The 26887-nt window shown below is 37.8% G+C and overlaps 1 protein-coding gene across 2 annotated transcripts in view; it reads left to right on the plus strand.

Annotated features, from left to right (window-relative positions):
- The window catches only part of TEX11 (testis expressed 11), a 307210-nt gene that overhangs the window by 230059 nt on the left and 50264 nt on the right, over positions 1-26887 (plus strand). Inside the window, exons 24-26 of one of the 2 annotated variants that reach the window (XM_081808717.1) lie at positions 678-794; positions 893-931; positions 16691-16763. In XM_081808717.1, coding sequence (XP_081664843.1) covers positions 678-794; positions 893-931; positions 16691-16763 — 229 coding nt within the window. The remainder of the gene's footprint in view (positions 1-677; positions 795-892; positions 932-16690; positions 16764-26887) is intronic. The other variant, XM_081808718.1, reaches the window with a different exon arrangement.

Genomic DNA, 26887 nt, shown 5'->3' on the forward strand with positions numbered 1-26887 from the left:
TTAATTCAGTGACAGTGATGATTATGGTCACTAAACATCTTGGGAGATTAAGAAATAGTCTTTGAAAGTTTAGGTATAATTGCCACTTAAATTAGGTGAAATAAATTAGTTTTAGTTTGAACATTTGTGATAGCCCTAGTAGAGTTCTGTGTAAGAATCCCAAGTGGCCTAGAGGTTTATTGTAGTAAAAGCTGGGAGGTTTTCCTAAAGTTAGAGGACAAGGTTTAATGATGAGGTTATGCCTAAGAATGCCTGTCAAGATTTGACATTGTCTCTTTCAACCATGACAATATATGTGTTAATTTCAGCTTTATTCAATACAAAGGGGAAATCTATTTGCCAGGGGGAAAATCACTTGGAAATTATAACACAAAGCAAGAAATAAATCACTAGATAGAAATACAGGGCCAAATGACAGTACCTATCACTGGGAAGATAGGAAAATTGCAAAGAAATGAAGCTTTTTATCTCTAGAAAGGTTCTTAAAAACAATGGAAAGTAATATAAAATTAAAACCATAAATCAGGGTTATAGTCTATATCGTTTTTAAGGTGAGGTGTGTTTTCCCAGCTGAATTTTTTCTTTCAGACAGGATGTTGCTGATTTTCATTCTGATTGTTTCTGTTCACCTGGCAGAATTCGCAGTATTCATTGATGTTCTGGTTATTTCTTATCAGCTGTCCCAGTTTTGTCCTTCTGATCAAGTAATTCTGATTGCACAGAAAACATGTTTACTTATGGCAGCTGCAGTTGATCTAGAGCAAGGGAGAAAAGCTTCAACATCTTCTGAACAGGTAATGTGCAACCTTCAAAGAAAACACAAGAAAGAGTTTAGTGTGCTATTTGGTGTGTTTGCCTTCCCTGATGCAGTTCTTTCTGATTTTCTTTAAAGAACCCTTTCATCCTTTCCAGGAGCATCTTGATTTCAAAGGTTTGTAATGGTTCATTCCTTCCTAAGGAAAGGTCATATTTGGCTTAGCCTCATCTTTTAAAAAGATTGAATATCTCTTCTTTGAAAATGCCTCTTCCCGTGGACCACTCTTGCGGAATCTGTTTTTAGATAATTCTTCATCATCTCCCTGCAATCATATGTGGCCCATAAGAAACAGTTTTCTCTATTTTTTTTCCTTTTACATATTCTCTAAGGAAGAATTCATCTACCTCCACAGCTTCGATAGCCATCTGATTACTTACTTGGATTGTTTTTCTTCACTCTAATTGCATTTGCTTTCTTCGACCCAGGCCCTTAAATATTTTATCAGTAACTCAGTTTTAACAATAAAAAGACAGAATTCCTACTTTTGCCTGAATTCCACTCTTAGCTTTGTAAACCTTACCCCTTCTAGAAAATGCCAACATCAACATCTCAGTCTCCCATAGACCAGAGTATTGGTTTGTCTTTAGTTTTCTACTGTCTTTCTTCCAAGCTAAGAAAATGGTCTCCAAGTTGGACCACTAGCATTTTTGGTATGATTTTAAAATCTAGTTCTCTCTGCTTTTTCTCTCTTACCTACACAAAGAAAACTTCCCAATTTCCCATACTTGCCAGCTTTTCTTTCCAAATGGTATAAAATCCTTCTTGCTGTTTATTTCCTTCCTTCTGTTAATTGCTTCTTTCATATGATTCTTCAGATCTGGAACAAACTGTCACCAGATCTCTGCCAACATATTTCCCTTCCTTTCTGTTCCCTTGTTGACTTCAGCTCAAAAAACATTTGAGTATTAAGTACTCTGCTAGGTACTGGAGATAAAGAAGACAAAATCCTTAACCTTGAGGAGTAAAGGGACCTCTTTTTAGAAACCTTTCCATTTTAAAAGAATATGAGAAAAGAATCTATGTGCCCCAGAACAAAAAGAAAAGCAATCATTTTGCTTCTTTTAAAAAGCATGGGTAAATGCAATTTTATTCTCAATAGGGTCTTTTGCTTTACTTAAAAAGAGTAATAGCATCTAGTTTTTGCATGGTGCTTTTAACCTTTTAGAAGTTTTTCCCTTAGGGGCACCTGGGTGACTCAGTCAGTTGAGCATCTGACTTTTTTTTTTTAATCTTTCTTTTAAAATTTTATTATGTTATATTAGTCACCATACAGTACATCATTAGTTTTTGATGTGGTGATCCACGATCCATTGTTTTCGTATAACACCCAGTGCTCCATGCAGTACTTGCCCTCCTTAATACCCATCACCGGGCTAACCAATCCCCCCTCCCCCCCCCCAACTCTTGATTTCAGCTCAGGTCATGATCTCACGGTTGTGAGATTGAGCCCCACTCCACACTGGGCTCTGTGCTCAGCGGGGAGTCTGCTTGAGATTCTCTCCCACTCCTTCTCCCTGTCCATCTGCTCCTCCCCTCACTCGCACACGCTTTGTCTGTCTCTCTAAAATAGAGAAACAAATCTTTTTTCAAAAAGTTTTTCCCTTACATTGGTAGTCCTGACTTTATTAAATTTTGTATCTCAATGAATAGAGATCAAATTGATGTGAGGGAAATTTCACAAACTCTTAAGTACAGTCCTTAATTGTTTTGTTTGTTTCCAACAACTGTTCTTTTTTGTGTGTGTTCTTTCTCTTGCAAATGTTAATGGTTTCTAAGAACTCTAACCTAGTAACCCTTCTATAATCATCTTTGCTTTTGAAAGAATATCTATTTAGGTAATTGAAGATGCATTTCTGCCTTTCACCATCTAAGTCTGGTCCCTGTAAATTAGACCATGGTGTTCTGTCTGTCTCATGAAGACTTGTTGAATTCTCTTCTATTCATCTGCTCCTTGTTCTCTAAATGCTCATTAATTTGAGTATTTCCAAATACTCGATGATGAAGGAATATAGATGGAATGTATAGTTTTATCAACATTGTCTCTACTCTCCTGAGTATGAGTTGGGGGGAAGTGAGGGATGCTTTAAAAAAATATATAGCAGTTATAATATACCATTGTATATATATATACCACATCTTCTTATCCACCCATCTATCAGTGGACCCTTGGGTTGCTTCTATATCTTGGTTATTATAAAATAATGCTGCAGTAAACATAAGGATGCATATATCTTTTTGAATTAGTGTTTTTGTTTTCTTTGGCAAATACCCAGTAGTAGAATTACTGCATCATATGGTATTTCTTTATTTAATTTTTTTTCAACTCCTTACATGTGTGAACAGGCTTATTTATTTCAGGTGAAAATGAAATCTGTACTTAAGTTCAACCAAAAAGTGAGAACATATTAACTAATGCGTGTCATGTAAGAATCTTACACTGATATGCTTTCAATTTTCCCTTCCATCTTTTGTACTATTGTTATTATACATTTTACTTTTACATATGTTATAAACTCTCAATATATTGTTCTTATTTTTGATTAGGCCGTCAATTTATTTTAAGAGCTATTAAACAGAAGTAAAATGTTCTTTATATTTATGTGCATTTTAAGGGCTTCCTTGAATCTTCATTTCTTTTTTTTTTTAAGATTTTATTTATTTATTTGACAGAGAGAGAGACAGCGAGAGAGGGAACACAAGCAAGGGAAGTGGGAGAGGGAGAAGCAGGCTTCCCGCCAAGCAGGGAGCCCGATGTGGGGTTCGATCCCAGGACCCTGAGATCATGACCTGAGCCGAAGGCAGATGCTTAATGACTGTGCCACCCAGGTGCCCCAAATCTTCATTTCTTTGTTGAGATCCACGTTACTGTTTGATATCCTATTCCTTTTGCCTCAAGAACTTTAACATTTTTTTGTAGTGTTGATCTATTGAATTTCCCCAGTCTTTTTCTGAAAAAGCATTTTTCCTTTATTTTTCAAACAGAGTTTTACTGTGTGTAGAATTTAGAGCCATCAGTTCTTTTTTTAATTTTAGCACTTTAAAGATGTCACTCCACTGTTGTTGGGCTTGCACAATTGCTGAGGAGTCTGTTAGCCTCATCTTTGTTCTATATACAGATATCTTATTTTTTCCTATTGACTGTCTATAAGATTTTCTCTTTTCTCTTTGTTTTGTAGCAGTTCGAATATAGTATATCTAGGTTAAAATTTAAAAAAAAATCCTTGCCATTCTCTGAGCGTTTTGCAACTATGGTTTGATGTGTTCCATTAATTTTGAAAAATTCTTTACCACTATCTCTTCGTTTTTTTTCCTGTCCCGTTTATCTCTCTTTTCCTCTTAGGATTCAAATTACACATATAGTAGACTATATGATATTGTCCCACAGGTCTGGTATGTCGTGTTGTTTCTTTTTTTCTCATTTTTTTCAATGTAAATATTAAATATTTAATATGTAAATATTAACATAGTACTGCACAAGCAAGGCACCAAATAAGAAATCAAACAGCAAATCAAAATATGTCTCAAAACCTATGGGATACAGCAAAAGTGGATTTTACAGAGAAATTTATGCTATAAATGCTTGTATTAAGAAAAATGTTCAAATAAACAACTTAACATTACACCACAAGGAACTAGAAAAAGAAGAAACTTAAGCTGAAGTTTAGAGGGGAAGGAAATAACAAAGAAAAATCAGAAATTAATAGAGACCAGAATAAATAATAACACTGAAAGTAATGACCAGGTTTTCCAAAAAAATAAACAAAATTGGCAATGCTTTAACTACATTAACTAAGAAAAAAAAGAGATGACTCAGAAATCAAAATGAGAAATGGAAGAGAAAACAACACAGCGGATAACCACAGAAATACATTAGGGTGATAACAGATTACTATAAACAGTTATACACTAACAAATCAGATAACTTAGAAAAGTAAAATCAGATAATGCCTAAAAACGTACAAATTACCAAGATTGAATCATGAATCTTGAACCTAAGAAATAGGAACTCTTCTTAGACCAATAACAAGAGTGAATGTTGAATTAGGAATCAAAAATCTCACAACACAGAAAAGCCCAAGACTACATGGTTTCCTTGGTGAATTCTACCAAACATTAAAAAAATAATTAATGAACATCTTTATCAAAATCTTACAAATAATGGACCAGAGGGAACACATTCAGAATCATTCTGTGAGGCCAGTATTACCTTGATACCAAAGTAGGATAAAAACAATACAGGAACAAAAAAGTCCAGTTTGTACAATATAAGTATTACTACTCTGGCTTTCTTTTGACATCCATTTGCATGATAAATATTTCTCCACCCCCTCACTTTCAATCTGCAGGTGTCTTTAGGTCTAAAATGAGTCTCTTATTGGCAGCATATAAACGGGTCTTGTTTTTTAATCCGTTCGGACACCCTGTGTCTGTTGATTGGAGCATTTAGTCCATTCACCTTCAAAGTAGTTCTTGAGAGAGATGTATTTAATGCTATTTTATAAGTTGTTTTGTCATTGTTCCTGGAGATTTTTCTCTGATCCTTTCTTGTCATTGTCACTTGTAGTCTCTCCTTTGCGCTGAAAGAGTCCCCTTTAATATTTCTTGCAGGGCTGATTTAGTGGTCACAAACTACTTTAGTTTTGTTTGGGAAACTCTCTCTCCTTCTATTCTGAATGATAGCCTTGCTGGATACATTATTCTTGCTGTAGGTGTTTCCCATACAGCATGTTGAATATATCATGCCACTCTTTTCTGGCTTGCCAAGTTTCTGTTGAGAAATCTCTAGCTAGCTTTATGGGTCTTCCCTTAAGGGCTTCTTTTGTTTTGCTGCTTTTAAGATTTTTTATCACTATATTTTTCCAGTTTAATTACAGTATGTCTTGGTGTTGGTCTGTTTTTGTTGATTTTGATGGGAGTCCTCTGTGCCTCCTAGATCTCAGTGTCTCCTTCCTTCCCCAGATTAGGGAAGTTTTCTGCTGTTATTTCTTGAAATAAATTTTCTGCCCACATTCTCTTTCTTCTGGGACTCCTATAATATGAATGTTACACATTTCATGGAGTCACTGAGCCCTAAGTCTATTCTCATGTTGCATAATTCTTCATCTCTTTTGTTCAGCTTCATTATTTTCCATTATTTTATCTTCTAGGTCACTAATTCATTACTCTGCTTCTTCCAGCTTGTTGTTCATTGCATCAAGCCTGTTTTCGATCTTGTTTATTGTACCCTTCATCTCTGATTGATTCTTTTTTCAATCTTTTATCATTGTGCTGAGGGTCTCACTGTTGTCTTCTATTCTTTTCTCAAGCCTAGTGAGTATCCTTATGATTATTGCTTTAAATTCTCTATCGGGGGCAGCTACATGGCTCAGTCAGTTAAGCAACTGACTCTTGATTTCGGCTCAGGTCATGATCTCGGAGTCATGAGACTGAGTCTCGTGTCAGGCTCTGCACTTAGCAGGGAGTCTGCTTGAGATTTTCTCTCTCCCTCTCCCTCTGCCTTGTCCACCTCCACTGTCTGTCTCTCTCTCCCTCTCTGTAAAATGAATGAATGAATGAATGAATAAATAAATAAATTCTTTATCAGGAACGTTACTTATATCTGTTTCACTTAGATCTATGGCCATGGCCTTATGTTGTTCTTTCATTTGGATAAATTCCTACATCTTGGAATTTTGTCGAAGTCTCTGCTTTCTTCTTTGTGTTAGAAAAGCCAGTTATGTCTCCTGCTCCTGAAAGTAATGTCCTTATGAATAAGAACTCATGTCATGCCCAGGGCATGGTGCTTCAGGAGCATCTCTGGTGTGTGCTTTGTGCGCTCTGCTGTTGTGTTTTGCCTGCTCTGTCCTTCAGGCCAGTCGTCTGCAGAGGTTCTCCTTGCCTGTTGTGGGCAGTGTTTGGTCCCTGGCCTGCATGTGGCAAGTTTTAACTAGGTGTGCTGCAGTTTGCTTGTGAAATGAGACCTGACACCAATTCCACCAGGACAGAGGCCCTGCAGAACTCTCTGGTTGGGAGATATGGTGTGGGCAGAGGTTTATGCTGGTCTTTTGGGGGAGGGGCTTGCCATGCTGGGACTGAGGTAGGCTTGACTGAGAAGGGCAGTCCCACCAGAGCACAGGGGGGTGGGGTTTTGTGTAAGCAAGTTAGGCAGCTATTGTCCATGCTGAGCTGCTTCCCTCAGGTGGTTCTGTGTTTATGCTAAGGGGCTGGGGGAGGAAATGGCACCAGCCAGCTCTTTTCTTCTCAGAGAGGCCTGAAGGAATAATCTCCCACTGTATGCCCCAGACATTCTTCAGATCTCTATTTCCATGCTGTCTTACCCCGGTTGTTTGCCTGCCTTCTTTCCAGGAGCAGCACAGTGCCCTCAAGTTTCTATCCCAGCCAAGCCTGCTGACCTTTAAAACTCTAGGCTGTAAGCCCCACTGGTTGCAAGAACTCCTGAAATTCAGCTCCTCTCATTTTCCAAGCCAGTGGCTTTGGGGAAATGTTCTCCTTGTCCATTCCCCTATATGCTCCTCTCTCTTTCTCTTTCTCTCTCTCTCTCTCTCTCTCTCGCCCTTCTCCATGACCACAGCTCCCTCTCTTCCGAAGCACTTGTGATCTGTTTCTCCCTTAAACCACGTCTCCACACTTCCTACCTTCTTTGATATGACGTCTTCTCTCCCTTTAGTTGTAGAGTTTGTTCTGTCAGTCTTCAGGTTGATTTCTGGGGTATTTAGGATGATTTGATTGTTATCTAGTTGTGTTCATGGGACGAGACGAGCATGGTGTCCTCCACTCTGCCACCATCTTCCTCTCCCATTCCTTCTATTTTTAATTTTTTGAGCAATAAAAAAGAATGATATCTGATGATTTGTGACAATATGGATGGACCTTGAGTGTATTATGTTAAGTGAAATAAGTCAGACAGAGAAAGGAAGTATAAACCATATGATCTCAGTTATGTGTGGAATCTAAAAAGGAAAACAAAAAAAAAGAAAAAGGAAAAAAACAAGCAAACAGACTCTTAAATACAGAGAACAAACGTGATTGTCAGAGGGGAAATGGATAGGGTAATGGGCGAAATAGGAAAAGTGAATTAGGAGATACAGATGTCCAGTTATAAAATAAATAATTTGTGGACATGAAAAGTACAGCATAGGGAATATAGTCAATAACATTTTAATAACATTATATGGTGACTGTACGTATTGTGATGAGCATTGAGTAATGTATAGAATTGGCCAATGAATATGTTGTGCAAATGAAACTAATATAACATTGTATGTCAATTATACTTCAATAAAAAATATACAGCCTGGTCCCTGGGTGGCTCAGTCGATTAAGAATCCAACTCTTGGGGCTCCTGGGTGGCTCAGTCGTTAAGCGTCTGCCTTCGGCTCAGGTCATGATCCCGGGGTCCCGGGATCGAGCCCCGCATCGGGCTCCATGCTGGGCGGGAAGCCTGCTTCTCCCTCTCCCACTCCCCCTGCTTGTGTTCCCTCTCTCGCTGTGTCTCTCTCACTCAATAAATAAATAAAATCTTTAAAAAAAAAAAAAAGAATCCAACTCTTGATTTCAGCTTAGGTCATGATCTCAGGGTTAGGGGATCAAGCCCCGTGCTCCCACTCTGCACTCAGTGGGGAGTCTGCTTGAGGATTCTCTCCCTCTGCCCCTCCCCCTGCATGCATGTGCACTCTCTCTCTGTCTCTAAAATAAATGAACAAATCTTAGAAAAAAAATATACAGCCATTACAATTTATTGAGGAACTACATCTCTTTCCTAAAATGCGTTGGATAAACTGCTGACTAGCCAAATCAGGCTGATGGCCTGTGTTTTTGCAGCTTGAATGTTAAGAATTTTTTTTACATTTGCCAAAGGTTGTAAATGAAAATAAAGAAAAATATGTGAAAGATAGTTTGTGTGGCTGGCAAAGCCTAAAACATTTACTGTTTGGCCTTTTATACAAAAGTGTCCTGACCCCTATCCTAGATTATTTTTTAATAGACTTATTGAGGTATAATTAACATACCTTATGATTCACCCAGTAAAGTATACAATTTAATGGTTTTTAGAATATTTAGATTTGTGCAGCTATCAACACAATATAATTTTAAAACATTTTCATCGCTCTAAAAAGATACCACTTACCTATTAGCAGTCACTCCCTATGCCAGCCAGCAGCCCTAGGCAGCCACTAATCTATTTTGTATCTTTATAGATTTGCCTATTCTGGATATTTCATATAAATATTATCATATGACTTAGTCTTTTCTGACTGGCTCCCTTTATAATTTTTCAATAATTTTTAATAGGTTCACCATGTTGTAGTTTGGATCCATTCCTATTGATGGCTGAATGATATTCCATTGTATGAATATACCACATTTTGTTTATCCATTGATGGATATTGAGTTTTTTCAATTTTCAGCTGTTACAAACTGTGATAAACATTCATATACAAATTTTGTGTGGATATGTGTTTTATCTTCCCTTGAGTATATACGGAATTGCTAGGTTTTATAACTCTATGCTTAATCTTTTGAGGAACTACCAGAGTATTTTCCAAAGCAGTGAAACCATTTTACATTCCCACCAGCACTAGGCTAGGGTCCACTTTCTCCACCTCCTTGCCACCACTTGCTATTATATCCTTTAGATTATGGCCATGCTGGTGAGTATGAAGTGCTGTCTCATTACAGTTTTGATTTGCATTTTTCTAATAAATGAGGATATCATGACTAATAACAAAAGATATGAACATCTTTTCATGTACTTATTTGCCATTTATATATGTTCTTTGGAAAATGTCTATTCAGGTTTTTTTGCCCATTTTTAGTAGGGTTGTTTGTCATCTTATTATTGAGTTCTAATAGTTGTTTTATATTCTTGGTACTAGACTCTTCTCAGGTAACAATTTACAATTATTCTCTTTCATTATGTGGGTTGTCTTTTCCTTTTCTTACCAGTGCCCTTTGAAGCACAAACATTTTTAATTTTGATGATACCCATTTTATTTACTTTGTTGTTGTTGTTGCTTGTGCTTTTGGTGTCAATGTTTAAGACTGTTGCCTAATCAAAGATCATTAAGGTTCATCCCTATGTTTTCTTCTAACGGTTTTATATTTTTACTTGCTACATTCAGGTCTATCCATTTCGAGTTAATTTTGTGTATGGTATGAGATGATGGGGGTCCAACTTCATTTTTTCCGCATTTGAATATACAGTTGACCTGGGACCGTTTGTTGGACATTTTCCGCATTGAATTATCTTGTCACCCTTGTTGCAAATCAAGTAACCATAAATGAGGAGGATTATTCCTGTTCCGTTGATGTCTATGTCTATCCTTATGGCAAAATCGTACTCTTTTAATTATTATAGCTTTAGGGCGCCTGGGTGGCTCAGTCGTTAAGCGTCTGCCTTCGGCTCAGGTCATGATCCCAGGGTCCTGGGATCGAGCCCCACTTCGGGCTCCCTGCTCGGTGGGAGGCCTGCTTCTCCCTCTCCCACTCCACCTGCTTGTGTTCCTGCTCTCGCTGTGTCTCTCTCTGTCAAAAAAAAAAAAAAAATATTATTATAGCTTTGTAGTAAGTTTTATAATAGAGATGTGTTAGTCTTCCAATTTTGTTCTTCTTTTTCAAAATTGTTTTGGCTATTGTGGGTCTTTCGAATTTCCCTATGCATGTTGGGATCAAGTTGTCAATTTCTGCAAAGAAGCCAGCTAGGCTTTTGATAGGAATTGCACTGAACCTGTAGATCAGTTTGGAGAGTATTGTGATCTTAACAGTATTAAGTCTTATTACCCATAAATATGGGATGTCTTTCCCATTCATTTAGGTTTTAATTTCTTTCAGCAGTGTTTTGTAGTTTTCAGAGTATATTTTTACTTCTTTCTTTTTTGTAGTCTAGTAGATTTTCCATTTCTGAGTCAGTTTCAGTAGTTTATATTTCTGGAAATGTGTCCATTATAATCTAAGTGATCTAATTTTTTGGCTTACAGTTGTTCATAGTATTCCCTTATAATCATCTTTTTTATTTCTGTAAGTTTGGTAGTTCTGGCCCCTCTTTCACTCCTAATTTTAGTCATTTGTGTCTTCTTTTTTTTCTTGACCAGTTTATACAACATTTTTTCAATTTTGTTGATCTTTTTCAAGAACCAACTTTGATTTCTTTTATTTTCCTATTATGTTTCTGGTCTCTCTTTCATTAATTCCCACTCTAATCTTTATCATTTTCTTCCTTCTGGTTGCTTAAGTTTTAGTTTGCTTTTCTTCCAGTGTCTTACAGTAGAAGTTTAGCTTAGTGATTTATTTCTTCTTTTTGTAATATCAGCTTTTATAGCTATAAATTTCCCTCTAAGCACTGTGTCTTAAGAGTGAAACACTATAAATCTGAGGGACACATTCAAACCCATAGCATTCCTCCCTTGGCCCCCCAGAATTCATGTCCTTCTCATGCAAAATACATTCATTCCATCTCAACAGCTCCAAATGTCTTAATTCATTCTAGCATTGACTCAAAAGTCTAAGTCCAAAGTTTCATCTAAATATCATCTATCTGGGTACATTTCATCCTGAGGCTAATTGCTCTCCAGCTGTGAACCTGTGAAATCAGACAAGGTATATGCTTCCAAAATACAATGGAGAGACAGGAATAAGATGGATATTCCCGTTCAGAAAGGAGAAATAGGAAAAAAACCAAGTTAATGGGTTTCAAAGTAAGTCTGAAACCTAATCGGGCAAATAACATTAAACACCAAGGCTTGAGAACAATCCTCCTTCGCTTTGTGTCCCACATTCTGGACCCACTGGGGCTGCAGTTGGGCCCGCAAACCTCTAGGCCCCACACACATGGTTCTGCCAGGTGTAGCCCCATGCTGCAGTTCTCACAGGTTAAGGTTCGGGCTGGAGTCCCTCACAGCAGCTGTGCTGCCCTGGGGTGGAAAGCTCCACTAGGTATTGCCCCTAATGGGGGCCTCCTGCAGTAGCCCCACCCCCACAGAGGTTCTTTGGGCTCCAAAGGTTCCTTGGGCATCTTTTGAAATCTAGGTGGAAGCCGCTATGCTCCCAGCTCTTGCACTCTGCATACCGTGAGATCACCAAGCTGATGACTTCCCAGAGTCTGTAACCTGTACGGTCTGGAGGGGCAGCCATAACAGCCTGCACTGCACTTGGAGTGGCTGTGGAACATGGCACCAGAATTTGAGAAGGGGAGCCAAGGAGGTGCGGTGGCACTGGGCAGCTGTGGCTCCTCCTTTGAAATCATTCTGCCCCTTAGGCCCTTGCACTCTAGGGCTTGTGTTGGGAGGCCATTTTAGGGCTAGCCCCAAGAACTCTGAACTACCTCAGGTCATTCTTCCATTGCTTTGGACAGTAGGTACTAACTTTTGTTTCGAAGGCTGGCCAGTCTCCCCATTGTCTTGGTGTGAATAGCTCCTAGCTTCTGTTGAGATGGTTGAGCCACAGCATTCTCCTTATCAAATTCAGCCATACCTTTAGTGTTCTGTCTTAAACTAGCTTTCTCACTTCTTTCAATATTGATAGGCTGAAAATTTTCCAAATTTTTAAATTGTGCTTCCTTTTTTAAAAAAAGATTTTATTTATTTGAGAGCGTGCGAGAGAGCGAGCAACAGCGGGTGGGGGGGCAAAGGGAGAGGGAGAAGCAGCATCTCCACTGAGCAGGGATCCCGATGCAGGGCTTGATGTGGGGCTCAATCCCAGGACCCTGGGATCAACCTGAGCAGAAAGCAGATGCTTAATGGACTGAACCACCCAGGCACCCCTGTGCTTTCTTTTTGATTAGCATTTCCACCTTTAAATCATTTCTCTCTTCTTACATTTTACTGTAAGCATTCAGGAGAAACTAGGCCACTTCTTCAGCACTTTGCTTAGAAATTTCTTTAGCCAAATATCTCACCACCAACAAGTATTACCTTCTATAAAATACTAGGACATAAACACAATCCCACCAAGCTCTTTGTTATTTTATAACACGGATGGCCTTTCCTCCAATTTCCGTTGTTCCTCATTCCTCATCAGAATGACCTTCAATGTCCATATTTCTACCAACACTCTCTTCACAGTATTCTCAAACTATTCTCCAAGAAGATCTCTGCAGCTCTTCTCTTCTCTTTCTTGGTCCTCATGTAACCGGGGCTCAGGGATGCAAGAGCACCTGGCTCTGGGGGTCCCAGACACACCAGGTTTGGCCATTCGCTGTTGACAAGATCCAAAGGCAGAGAGATGATTGGTGGTGAAACAATAAAGGAATTTATTTCAGTGAGGCCAACGGCGGGGAGACAGCAGACTAGCGTCTCAAAGACTCTCGCTGAAGTGCTGAAAATAATTCTAGGTTTATACAGGGAAAACATGGGACAAAGGTCAGTAGGTACATGAAGATACAGTCACTGTCTTGGGGTCAGTCACATGGGGTCTTGCTGGCTCAGGGCAGTCCTTAATGCTTGAGAGGGTAGTTTGGTTCCCATCATGGGATGCTTTGCCCACAGGGTCTTTTGCCTGAGTTAAGAGATAAGCCAAAAAGAAGAACTTTACCAATTAGAAAGTACAGACTGAGGTAAAAAATGGAGGTAGCTGAAGTCCTCTTTCAAATATGAGAATTGGTCTTAACCATTCATTCACAGCAATGTAGATTTTTTCTAGCTCACACCTCCAAACTCTTCCAGCTTCTGCCCATTACACAGTTCCAAAACTGCTTCCGTATTTTCAGGTATTTGTTACAGAAGCACCCCACTCTCAGTGCCAGTTTTCTGTCTTAGTTCATTCAGGTTTCTATAACTAAAACACCACAGACTGGGAAGCTTATAAACAACAGAAATTTATTTCTCACAGTTCTTGAGGCTAGAAGTCCAAGATCAAGGTACTAGCATGGTTGTGTTCTCTCGTGAGGGCCCTCTTCCTGGTTCATAGTTTGCACCTTCTTACTGTGTCTTCACATGGTAGAATGGGCTAAGGATCTCTCTAGAGCCTCTTATAAAGGGCACAGATCCCATTTATGAGGGCTCTACCTTTGTGACTTTAGCACCTCCTAAAGGCCCCACCTACTAATACCTGCACCTTTGAGGTTTAAGATTTCAACATATGGACTGGTTGAGGGGTACACATTCAGACCATAGCATACTGCTTGAGCAGCATCCCATAAGTTTTGGTATGTTGTGTTTTCTTTTCATTCATCTCAGATTTTTTTTTTTATTTTCATTGTGATTTCTTCTTTGACCCATTGTTTATTTAGTAATCTCTTATTTAATATCCACATATTTGTGAATTTCCCAAACTTTAGTATCTTATTGATTTCTAAGCTTATTCCACTATGGTCAGAGTACATAGTTTGTGTGATTTCATGTTATTTTAACTTTATTTGAAGTTTGTGTTGCAGCCTAGCATATGGTGTATCCTGGAGAAAGTGCTGTGTGTGCTTGAGAAGAATTTGTGTGCTTCTTGGGTTGGTGGAGTGGTCTTTGGATACCTGTTAGGTATAAAAAACAGTGGCTTTATACAATTGCTTTTTAAAACAATTGAGAGAAGAAAGAAGAAATATATATTTATACACTCTTTTATAATTACATAATTATTACATAATTGCTTTAACCAGTGCATTTTTTTCCATTTGGATTCACATTACTATCTGGTGTCATTTGTTTTCAGCCTGAAGAACTTCTCTTACCATTTTTATAAAATGGTTCTGCTAGCAATAAATTCTATCAGCTTTTATTTAGCTGGGATTTTTTTTTTGCTTTTTGCTTTCAGTTCTGAAAGATAGTTTTGCTGGATATTAGATTGTTGGTTAACTGTTATTTTCTTTCATCATATTGAATAGGTTATCCCACTGCCTTCTTTATTGAGATTCTATATTGCTGAGACATTTTCATCAAATCTTTGTTAAAGTGTGATTTCCCTTTGTTGTTTGAACATATTTTAAATAGCTGCTTTGAAATCTTTGTCTGCTAAGTTCAGCATCTGGACCCATTTTTCAGTCAATTCCTGTTGCCTGCTGTTTTCCTGCATTTGGGTTATATTTTACCATTTCTTCGCATATCTCACAATTTTCTGTTGAAAACTGGACGTTATAGATAATATATTGAAGCATCTTTGAATACTCATTCCCCTCTGTGGTTTGTTGTTGTTAATACTTGCTTGTTTATTGGTTTAGTGACTTGGCTGGGCTAGTTCATTGAAGTCTATTTCCTTCAGCTGTAAAGAAGTGTACAGCTTCAGATATCACTCCTTAGAGGTCACCATCTTTGCCTGTGGAGTCACCCTGGCCCCTCCTCTACAAAGGGATGAAAGTGGTTTTAGCAGGGTTATTTTTATAATTTCTCTTTCCTTGATATCCTTGTTAACTTTACAATGGTCTTTTGTTGGTATTAACCCAGATGTTCGTCTTGACTAATTACTAGGGTGGTTGCTTTGTGTGTGGGGGGCAGGGGGCAAGTGAGTGTGTGTGAGCGTGCGTGTGTGCACATGTGCATGTGTGTATTTAAAAATGCTTTTTGGCATTAATTGTTCCATAGCCTGATACAATTAATGTGAGGCCCCTTTGAAAAGTGGTAGGGGTCTTAGTTTTCTCTTACCCTGGTTCCCTCTGTAAACATCCGGCTGGTCTTCTGTTTTGCATGTTGATATCATTGATCTATCAGCCACTTTTTAAGTACTCAACTCCAGAATCTCCTTTTTTTTTGTAGTAGCCTTAGACTTGAACTTCCCCAAGCTGTGTTCCAATTAAAGTCAGTCCTCTTAGGCAGAGATACAGAGCTCACTCTCTAATGAGCTGCTTCTTCTCCTCCTGAGAAGTTTTGTACCACTGTTTTGGAGCTGGAGGTGGGGGCGTGGCACATTTCTGTCAGAGTGATAGTCCAGCTCTATGAGTAAGGGGCTGGGCAAGAGTCATAGTCCCTGGCATTCTGAGCTTGCCTCTCCCAGCATGGAAACTCTGTCCTATAAGCAAGCTGTACTGAGGGCAATTGAGACCCAGTAATTGCAATTTTCCGTGCCTGGTTATAGGGACTGGGTAGAGGAAGAGAGCTCCAGGCCTCTCATTTGTGCATGTTTATAATAGAGCTCCTACAATACAGACCTGGGGGAGGAGGATGAGAAGTGCTGGCAGCATGCCCCTTCTGGAAATCCCTAGCCTAGAAGCTGAGAATAGAGGGAGCAGCCCCATCTTCTTGGTCACACCCACCTAAAGTAGCACTCACACTGAGCTGGGGGTGGTTGGTGAGCAGATCAGGGTTCAACTATCATGGGTGTTTACTGTCTTATTGAGACGTAGTAGATTTCCTGGAATAGATGTTTCTTCATTTTCTTTCTACCCTTTGGGCAATTTCCTGAGACTTTACATGTTTGTGTTTTATAATTCACCAGTTATGGTTGTTTTGCTAGGGAGAGGGTCCATGGAACTCTTCATACCACCATTCTAGAAGTGCTACTCTTCTGTCCTAGATTATTAAAATTGATAGTGCTCACGATTTTCTGTTGAATTCTCATTTTCTGGGACATTAAGAAAAATACAAATGGGGCACCTGGGTGGCTCAGTTGGTTAAGCGTCTGCCTTTGGCTCAGGTCATGATCCCAGGGTCCTGGGATTGAGTCCCGTGTCTGGCTCGCTGCTCAGCAGGGAGTCTGCTTCTTCTCCCTCTGCCGCTCTCCCCTGCTTGTGCTTTCTCTCTCTCTCTCTCTAAATAAATAAATAAATAAAATCTTTAAAAAAAAATACAAATAGAGGTTAATATTTTTATATAAATTATAAAATGTTCAGTTTAAACTGTAATTTTTCTGTCATTTTATTTTTAACTGCTTTTAATGAATATGATATATTATTTTAATTTGCTTCAAGTTTTGTCTGGTTGAGACTAATTTTCTTATTACATTGTTGCCAAATAGACCAAGTTACTGAATCGTGCCCTTGAGCAGATCCATAAATGCAAAGAAATCTGGAATCTCCTGAAAAAAACAGGTACAGTGGGAACTGGGAGTTTGGTAACACAGTTATGAAAGGCATTTCAAGTCTGAATACTCAGTCTATATCACCAGAAATTTGTGCCACTTCAGTACTTGATAACCAGTCAAATGATTATTTGAGGACTAATTTTTCTCTACTGTATGTCTGTACTTTGACTCACTGACACACTGCTTGGAGTAAGAATATTTTTTACTTTGTTTTTTATGGAAGTATAGTATTAAGTATAAAAATAAGATCATTATTGTTCATTATGACATTATTGCCCTTAGGTCACTAGATTTCATATCTAATTTAATCAAGCTCTAATTCTGAGTAAATGTAGGCTACAGAGCATTCCAAACCATAATCATATCAGATACTGTTAACATTTTATTATGAAATAATCAAAATAGTAGTAAACCTTTTAAAATTATATAGTAACTTGCTACTGTTTCTTCATTAAGGATGGTATTGGCTTTTAGGTTTCAGCATACTTTTTTATGTATTGTCCATCTGTTTCTATTTTAGTTAGAATTTTAAAGAATCAATATTGAATTGAATTATATGCCTTTTCAGCTTCTGTAGAGATAATCATATGGTTTTTCTCTTTTAAAGTATTAATATATAGAATTAAAGTAGTAGATTTCTAAAATTAAGTCATCATTGCATTTCTGGAATAAAGCCTACTTGATCATGGTGTGTATTATAATTGTTGATGAATTTGGTTTCCTAAAATTTAGAAATTACTGGTTTGTTTTTTTCCTTTTGTGTATATGTGATATCTTTGATGGATTTTGATATTGAACTATAGGAATTATAAGGAAGAACATAAACATAAAATTTAATTCACCTTTCTCAATCTATGATAGCCATTTAAAGGAATAAAGACAAAAAGGATAGAGAATACCTAAATAACATTTATAGAAGATTTAATAGAAACATACACTATAGCCTGAAAATAGAAAATTCATCTTCTGTTATGTACCCTTTGAGCATTTACAAAATTGTTCACAAGGAAAACCTGAATAAATTCCAAGACATAAAAATAAAACAATGTTATCTGATCACAATGCAATACAAAAAGGAATTGATGGAATCAGGACAAACCCTTAACGACTTGGACATTTTAAAACACAGAAACTACAAAATAGCTAGAAAATAATGATCTTGAAAATACAACAGAATCTAAAGTGCTAAAGCAGTTCTCAGAGCAAAATTCATAGCTTCGGAGCGCCTGGGTGGCTCAGCGATTAAGCATCTGCCTTTGGCTCAGGTCATGATCCCAGGGTCCTGGGATCGAGCCCCATATTGGGCTCCTTGCTTAGCAGGAAGCCTGCTTCTCCCTTTCCCACTCCCCCTGCTTGTGTTCCCTCTCTTGCTGTCTCTCTCTCTGTCAAATAAATAAAATCTTTTAAAAAAAATTCATAGCTTCAATGACTTTTATTTAAAAAGTATGTCAGAATGCTGTCCACTGAAAAATCAATTTCTTCATTCTAGGAACATAGCTGGGCTACATATATATATCTGCATCTCTATCTAGATGTCATTACAGAATTGAAAATTAAAACAATGAGATACTACTACATACATATTAGAATCGCAAAAATCTAAAACACTGACACCACCAAATGCTGGCAAGTATGTGGAGCTATAGGAAACTCTTATTCATTGCTGGCAGGAATGCAAAATGGTATTACAGACACTTGGAAGACAATTTGGTACTTTGTTGTAAAACTCTTACTATACATTCCAGCAACCGTACTTTTTGGTATTTACCCAAATAAGTTGGAAACTTATGTCCATGCAAAGACCTGCAGGTGGATGTTTATAGAAGCTTTATTCATAATTGCTTAAACTTGGAATCAGCCAAGATATCCTTCAGTAGGTGAATGGATAAATAAACCGGTATGTCCAAACAATGAAATATTAGTCAGAGATAAGAAGAAATGAGCTATCAAGCCATGAAAAGTCATGGAGGAATCTTTTTTTAAAAGATTTATTTATTTATTTGAGAGAGAGGGAGAGTGGAGGGAGGGGCAGAGGGAGAGAGAGAATCCTGAAGCAGACTCCCCACTGAGCACGGAGCCCAAGTGTGGGGCTGGATCTAGGACCCCAAGATCATGACTTGAGCCAAAATCAAGAGTCAGCCACTTAACCTGCTAAGCCACCCAGGCACCCCATGGAGGAATCTTAAATGCATATTATTAAGTGAAAGAAACCAATCTGAAAAGGCTACATAGCACATGATTCCGACTATATAATATTCCAGAAAAGTCAAAACTGTGGAGAAAATAAAAGGATCACTGGTTGACAGAGGTTACTGGGGGAGGAAAGGATGAACAGACAGAACACAGAGAATTTTTAGAGCAGTGAAACTATTCTGCATGATACTACAGTGGTAGATACCTGTCATTATATATTTGTCAAAACCCATAAAACATACAACATCAGGAGTGAACCCTAATGTAGCTATGGACTTTGGGTGAAAATGATGTGTCACTGCAGGTTCACTAATTGTAACAAATGTAGCACTATGGCATGGAATGTTCAGTAGTGGGGGATGTTCTTTGAGGGGGGTGGGTTTGGTATATGTGGGAACTTTGTACTCTCTACCCAATTTTGCTATGAACCTAAAACTTCTTTAAAGAATGCCTATTATCAAAAGGACAAGAGATAAAAGTGCTGAAGAGGATGTGGAGAAAAGAGAACCCTTGGCACATTGGTGGGAATGTATAGTTGATAACAGCCACTATGGAAAACCGTTATGGAGGTTCCTCAAAAAATTAAAAATAGAATGATCTAGAAATTTTACTTATGGGTATATATATGCAAAGGAAATGATATCGCTAACTCAAAGAGATATCTGCACCCCCATATTCATTGCAACATTATTCACAGTTGGCAAGTCAAGGAAATAATCTAATGTCCATCAAAAGATGAATGGATGAAGAAAATGTGATATGTATATGTCAATATGCATATACAATGAAACATTCAGCCTTAAAAAAGAAGGAAATCCTGCTGCTTACAATGACATGAATGAACCTAGAGGGCATTATGCTAAATGAAATAAGTCAGAGAACTGTTTTTGAACAATTGTTTTTATTTCATTATTTCAGTTTTCTTCCTTGGGGACTTCGTATGTTTGGATCTCCTTTGCCTGTCTTCCAAATGTATCATTTTCTCTCTTTTAGAGTTTTAATTTCCATTTTTATTTTTTTAAACACATGTCAAAGATTTTATTTAACTCATTAATTAATAAAGGAACCACTGAGATGTTACAGGTGGTTCAAAGAAGAATTAGAAGACACACAGGCAATTAGGAAGTGAATTTACAAGTATATGCAAAATTGAATTGTGCGTGTGTTTTGTTATCTTTTGCTATTCCAAAGCTAGGATACCAGAGCCAAGAAACCCTCTCTACCAGATTTCACCTGTAGCACCTATAATTTAGAGGAAAGTCATCTTTTCTCAAGGTCCCTGAAATTTACTGAAGGTTCCTGACCTCTTAGAAAGTGAACTCCCTACAACATTTATACTGGGACCCTGTAAATCAGGTACCAGGATAACTCCCTGAGGGGATTGTGTAGGCATGTGCTCCATAAAATTGAGGTAAGTTCAACCTTATACCTTAAGTTTATCTTATCATACCTGATTAAATGGCTGTCATTCTCAAGTATGATACTCCATGTAAGGCCTTGGTTGCACAATCAATTTGTCCATTTATATCTTGGTTTTAAAAAGAGGACAACACAATTGATTTTTAGGTTTTGATGCTGTAGTATATAAGACTAAACAGAATAGCAGATCTTGAGTACATTTATTATTTTTTTAATTTAAGTTTTTATTTTAATTCCAGGTAGTTAACATAACTAGTTTCAGATGTACAATATAGTAATTCAGTAGTTCCATACATCACTCTGTTTTCATCATGACATGTGCACTCTTTAATCCCCATCACCTATTTAACCCATCACCCCACTACCCTCCCCTCTTGTAACCAACCATTAGATTGTTCTCATAGAGTCTGTTTCTTGCTTTATCTCTCTCTTATCTTTTTTCCCTTTTCTTCTGTGTTTTCTTATATTCCACATATGAGTGGAGTCATATGGTATTTGTCTTTCAGTTCTGTTGTATAAAAATCTGGAGTACTCAAGCTTAAACCTCATCTCCTGTCAAGTCTCTGTAACCATGATAAAAAATGTAAAAACATACAAACTAATAAACTATTATTTAAAAGGTAAAAGGACAGATTCTTATACAACCAATATATAACTATATTGCTATGAAAAGTAGGGAGACTTAATAAAAGTTTCTGAATTCAGAAGGCTGGGTAAGATAGGGAGGAGGTGAATGAAAACCATATTATTTTAAAATATTTTAATTTAGTTTACAGAAGCAGTGTCTACTAAATTGTTTTGAGTTACAAATAATTTTCAGAGAAAGAGGATTTTCTCATATAATCAGAAAATGGAACATTAAAACAACATCAGCAATATTCCAAATACATAACCACTAAAATTTCCCTCATCAGTTTATTCAGTACTATGTAATTGCTGTTCTGTTGAATCTTGGGTCAGTAATCTGCTTTTATAAACTGTACGCTTTTAGACTAGAAAAAAACCTGCACTGGTATGGTCTCAAAGTTGTCTATTCACTGTCAACTCAGAAACCTGTAATCAGGAGTATCATTTTTTTTTTAAGATTTTATTTATTTATTTCACAGAGAGAGACACAGCGAGAGAGGGAACACAATCAGGGGGAGTGGGAGAGGGAGAAGCAGGCTTCCTGCGGAGCAGGGAGCCCGATGTGGGGCTCAATCCCAGGACCCTGGGATCATGACCTGAGCCGAAGGCAGACGCTAAACGACTGAGCCACCCAGGTGCCCCCAGGAGTATCTTCTGACATGTCAACAGTTTGAAGTACCTGGTATAGTCCTTTTCTGTGAGGCTCTGAGACTGTCCTTTGTTAAATACACAAACTCTTCCCTGTCACTTATAGCAGAGTCTTCAGGCAAACATCGGAGTAAAACAGAAGCTATCTGTACATTACAGAGATTTAATGACTGGTTAATTTAGTAAGGTAACCAGTAATACCAGAATGGAAGGAAGGTAAAATTCTCTGTTGGGGTGCATTATATAACTATGTCATAACAGTTTTTAACTGTGATTATATATATATAAAACATAAAATTTGCCATTTTAGCCATTTTATGTGTAGAGTTCAGTGGCATTAATTACATTTACAATGTTGTGAAACTTTCATTACTATCTATTTCCAAAACTTTTTCATCACCCCTAACAAACTCTGTACCTATTAAGAAAAATAACTGTATCCCCCTTTCTCCCAGCCCCTGGTAACTTCTAATGGTACTATCTAGATAAAAGTGGAATCATACAATATTTGTCCTTTTGTAACTGGCTTATTTCACTTAGCATAATGTTTTTAAAGTTCACCCATGTTGCGACAAATCAGTACTTGCATTCTTTTTTTTTTTTTTTTTTTTTAAAGATTTTTTTATTTATTTGAGAGAGAGAGAATGAGAGACAGAGAGCATGAGAGGGAAGAGGGTCAGAGGGAGAAGCAGACTCCCTGCTGAGCAGGGAGCCCGATGCGGGACTCGATCCCGGGACTCCAGGATCATGACCTGAGCCGAAGGCAGTCGCTTAACCAACTGAGCCACCCAGGCGCCCACTTGCATTCTTTTTTATGGCTGAAAATATTCCATTATATGGATATATGCTACATTTTGTTCATCTATTCATCTGTTAATGGACACTTGGGTTGTTTTCATCTTTGGCTACTGTGAATAATGCTGGTGTGAACATTGGTGCACAAGTATCTGCTTGAGTCCCTGCTTTCAATGTTTTGGGTCTATATCTAGAAGTGGAATTGCTGGGTCATAGGATAACATAATGTTTAACTTTTTGCAGAATTGCCAAACTGTTTTCCACAGCAGCCTCACCATTCTCCATTCCCACAAGCACTGAGAGAGTTCTAATTTCTTTACTTCTTGCCACCACTTTACTATTAATGTCTTTTGGATTACAGCCATTCTACTGAGTATGAAGTGATATCTCATTGTGGTTTTATTTGCATTTCTCTAATGAGTAATGATGTGGAATGACTTTTCATGTGTTTATTGGCCATTTATATATCTTTTTTGGAAAACAAACACTTGTCTGTCACATCCTTTACCCACTTCTTTGGGTTGTTTGTCTTTTCATCATTGCATTGTATTAAACCTAAAAAAGAAAAACCTGAAGTTCTTTCCTCCTCTTGTATTTTTCTTCCCTGTGTATCTTCTTTACCTTCACAGGGAACACTTCACTTCTGATACTTCTGGTTACCAAATGTGTGGATGTTTTCTCCCCACAACAAGCAATTCTCTGTAACATCAGCTGGGCGTTCTACAATTCAACTCAATTCTGACACTGTCTACCCAGAGATCACCTTAGGCCCCACAGTTTATGGGTATAGTCCCACAAGACTGACCCCCACCCCAACCATTTCAGACACCAGTCACAAGCCCAGGTTGTCACCTGGGCTTCTGACCAACCAGCTATACATTGGAGGTTCCAATAACACTCACCTTGGGTTTCATTAACACAAGTGATTTTTGCCTGTTGGTCTTGTACCCTGCCACTTTCTTGCCCTTTTCTTTCTTGTGGATTCATTGAGATCTTCTTGCCCTTTTCTTTCTTGTGAATTCATTGGGATCTTCTATACATATATAGGATCATGTAATCTGTGAATGGTGAGTTTTGCTTCTTCCTTTCTAACGTGGATGCCTTTTATTTCTTTTGTTCTTTTTTTTTTCTTTTCCTAATTTCTCTCACTTAGAACATCCAGTATGGTGTTGAATAGCAGCAGTAAAAGCAGGCATTCTTTTGTTGTTTCTAATACTAAGGAGAAAGCCTCAGTCTTTCACAGTTGACTGTGATACCTCTAAGTTTTTTATACATGTTCTCTGTTAGGCTAAGTATATTCCCTTCTATTCCTAGTTTTCTGAGTAGTTTTTTTCTTTATCATGAAAAGATTCTGAATTTTTTATTTCATTGATTCAAATTTTTTCTATTCTTTGTTTCATTTTTATCTGTTCTTTATTATTTCCTTCTTTCTGGTGGGTTTGGGTTTAGCTTGCTCTTCTAGTTACTCAAGGTTTAAAGTTAGTTTGTTGCTTTTTTTAAGATTTTATTTATTTATTTGACAGAGACACAGCAAGAGAGGGAACACAAGCACAGGGGGTAGTGGGAGAGGGAGAAGTAGGCTTCCCGATGAGCAGGGAGCCCGATGTGGGGCTCGATCCCAGGACCCCGGGACCATGACCTGAGCCGAATCTTTCTTATTTTAGGGGCCCCTGGGTGGCTCAGTCGGTTAAGCGTCTGCCTTCGGTTCAGGTCATGATCCCAGGGTCCTGGGCTCCCTGCTCAGCAGGAAGCCTGCTTCTCCCTCCCCCACTCCGCCTGCTTGTGCTCCCTCTCTCACTGTCTGTCAAATCAATAAAAATCTTTAAAAAAATAAAATGAAAAATAAAATCTTTCTTATTTTAAATGTAAGTCTTTACAGCTGTAGATTTCCCTCTGAATACTACCTTCCCTACATCCCATAAGTTTTGGTATGTTGTGTCTTTGTTTTCATTCATTTCTACGTATTTTCTAATTTCTCTTGTGATTTTTTTTCTTTGGCCTATTATTTAAGAGTATGTTGTTTAATTTCCACATATTTATGAATTTTCCACTTTTCTCTCTGTTTCAGATTTCTAGCTTTGTTCTGTTGTGGTCAGAGAATATACTTTATATGATTTCAGTCTTATTAAATTTATTGAGACTTGTTTTGTAGCCAGCTGTATGTTCTATACTGCAGAATATTCCATGAGCACTTGAGAAGAATGTGATTTGTGCTTTTGTTAGGTGGAGTATTTTCTATATGCCTGTTAGGCCTACTTGGTTTATAATGTTGTTCACATCTTCTATTTCCTTGTTGATCCTCTATCTTGATATTCTGTCCATTTCTGAAAAAAAATTTCTAAGAGGGGCACTGGGTGGCTCAGTCATTAGGCGTCTGCCTTTTGCTCAGGTCATGATCCCTGGGTCCTGGGATCGAGCCCCGCACCGGGCTCCCTGCTCGGCAGGAAGCCTGCTTCTCCCACTCCTGCTCCCCCTGCTTGTGTTCCATCTCTCACTGTGTCTCTCTGTCAGATAAATAAATAAAATGGTAAAAAAAAATTCTAAGAGTTATGATTAGTGTTTCTCTTGAAGTTCTACTCACAAGATAGTAATCTTCAGGAACTGCTCATAAGGTATACAGTTCCTGAAAATTTTATGTTAATAGTTTTTTACTTCTAAATTTTAATATAAGGAAGGCTAAGCATCTCTTCTGATTTTGCAACTCTTCTCATGTAACTCTTAAACAATAGTAACCCATCAAATGAACCTCATTCTCACATTTCTCTCTTTATGAGGAGAAAGAATGAATTTTTGCATTTTTCCAGGGTCCCTTTTAGAAATCTAAAAGATAGTTTTAGGTTTAAAAGATATCCTGGGGGCGCCTGGGTGGCTCAGTTGTTGAGCGTTTGCCTTCGGCTCAGGTCATGATTCCAGGTCCTGGGATCGAGCCCCGCATGGGGCTCCCTGCTCGGCAGGAAGCCTGCTTCTCCCTCTCCCACTCCCCCTGCTTGTATTCCCTCTCTCGCTGTGTCTCTCTCTGTCAAATAAATAAATAAAATCTTTAAAAAAAAAGATATCCTAAAAACTTTATAAAAACTTTATATCTTTTATAACAGGGATGTGACTTTTTGGAAGAAAAAAATCAAGAGTTGTTAGAGATGATTTGGGTACTTAAGATAGGGTCATGGATGTCTCAGAAACAACACTTGATTGCCTATCTAAGCAAAATGACATCAAAACATTTTAAAAAGAAGCATAGGAGGTAACAGTTTTAAAGAAGTTTAGCTCTTTGATAAATGAGGAAACTTTGTACTTTGTTTGCCATTAAATGATCAAGAATAAAGACATAATAAACACAACATAAAGATCAGAAAATTATTCTGGTAAAACACAGAATCTTCTATCTAGGCAGATTACATAGAAAATACAGAATAACCTTTCTTATTGTAAGTGAAGACATTAATCAGTAAACCAAGCAAGCAAGCCCATCAAAATCAAGATAATTTTGCTACATTTAAGTACATTACGGAGCTTTATCTCAGACTCAGATTTAAACCAGGTCAAATAAAATTTACTTTCCAAATCAGTCCTTCATTATATGCTCTTTTATATTCTGAAACAAACTGACAATCTTTTTGGTAATCTGCCAGGTCAAAACTATTTTCGTAATACTAAGACATGTCGTTTTCCAGAAGCTATTTGATGTGTGATATTGTAATAGATCGAGTACAGAAGCATATATGAGAATCTAGCTATTTCTATTAAGTCAGAGTAAAGAGCTTTTCAAAAATTTTCCACAGGCTTCTCATTGATTTTTTAAATATAATTTTTTTGAAAATCGACATTAGCATTCAGTGATTTTTGTCAAATAAGTTTAGTCAGTAAATATATTTAAATTTTCTGTTCTGATTTCTAATATGGCAGTTATTGATATATATAATCCACATTTGAAAAATCTCTTTGGGGGGGTGCGCTTGGGTGCCTTCAGCTCAGGTCATGATCTTGTGCTCAAGCCAAGTGGCAGGTTCCCTGCTTAGCAGGGAGTCTGCTTCTTCCTCTCCCTTTGCCCCTCCCCCCACCAACTTGTGCACACATGTGCGCTCTCTCTCTCTCAGATCTCTTTTTTTTTTTTTTTTTTTACAGATTTTATTTATTTATTTGACAGAGAGAGACAGCGAGAGAGGGAACATAAGCAGGGGGAGTGGGAGAGGGAGAAGCAGGCTTCCCGGCGAGCAGGGAGCCCGATGCGGGGCTCGATCCCAGGACCCTGGGATCATGACCTGACCCGAAGGCAGACGCTTAACGACTGAGCCACCCAGGCGCCCCTCAGATCTCTTCTTAAAAAAAGAATTTCTCAAAATCTCTTTGGAAGTTCTTAATAATTTTTTTCAGAGGGCAAAGGGGTCCTGAGAATAGAAGTTTGAGAACCATGGCTTTAGGAATAAACTACATGTTCCTTTAAAAACAACA

The sequence above is a fragment of the Leptonychotes weddellii genome, chromosome X (genome assembly GCF_054177405.1).
Source record: "Leptonychotes weddellii isolate Sample4059 chromosome X, ASM5417740v2, whole genome shotgun sequence".
Classification (NCBI taxonomy): Eukaryota; Metazoa; Chordata; class Mammalia; order Carnivora; family Phocidae; genus Leptonychotes; species Leptonychotes weddellii.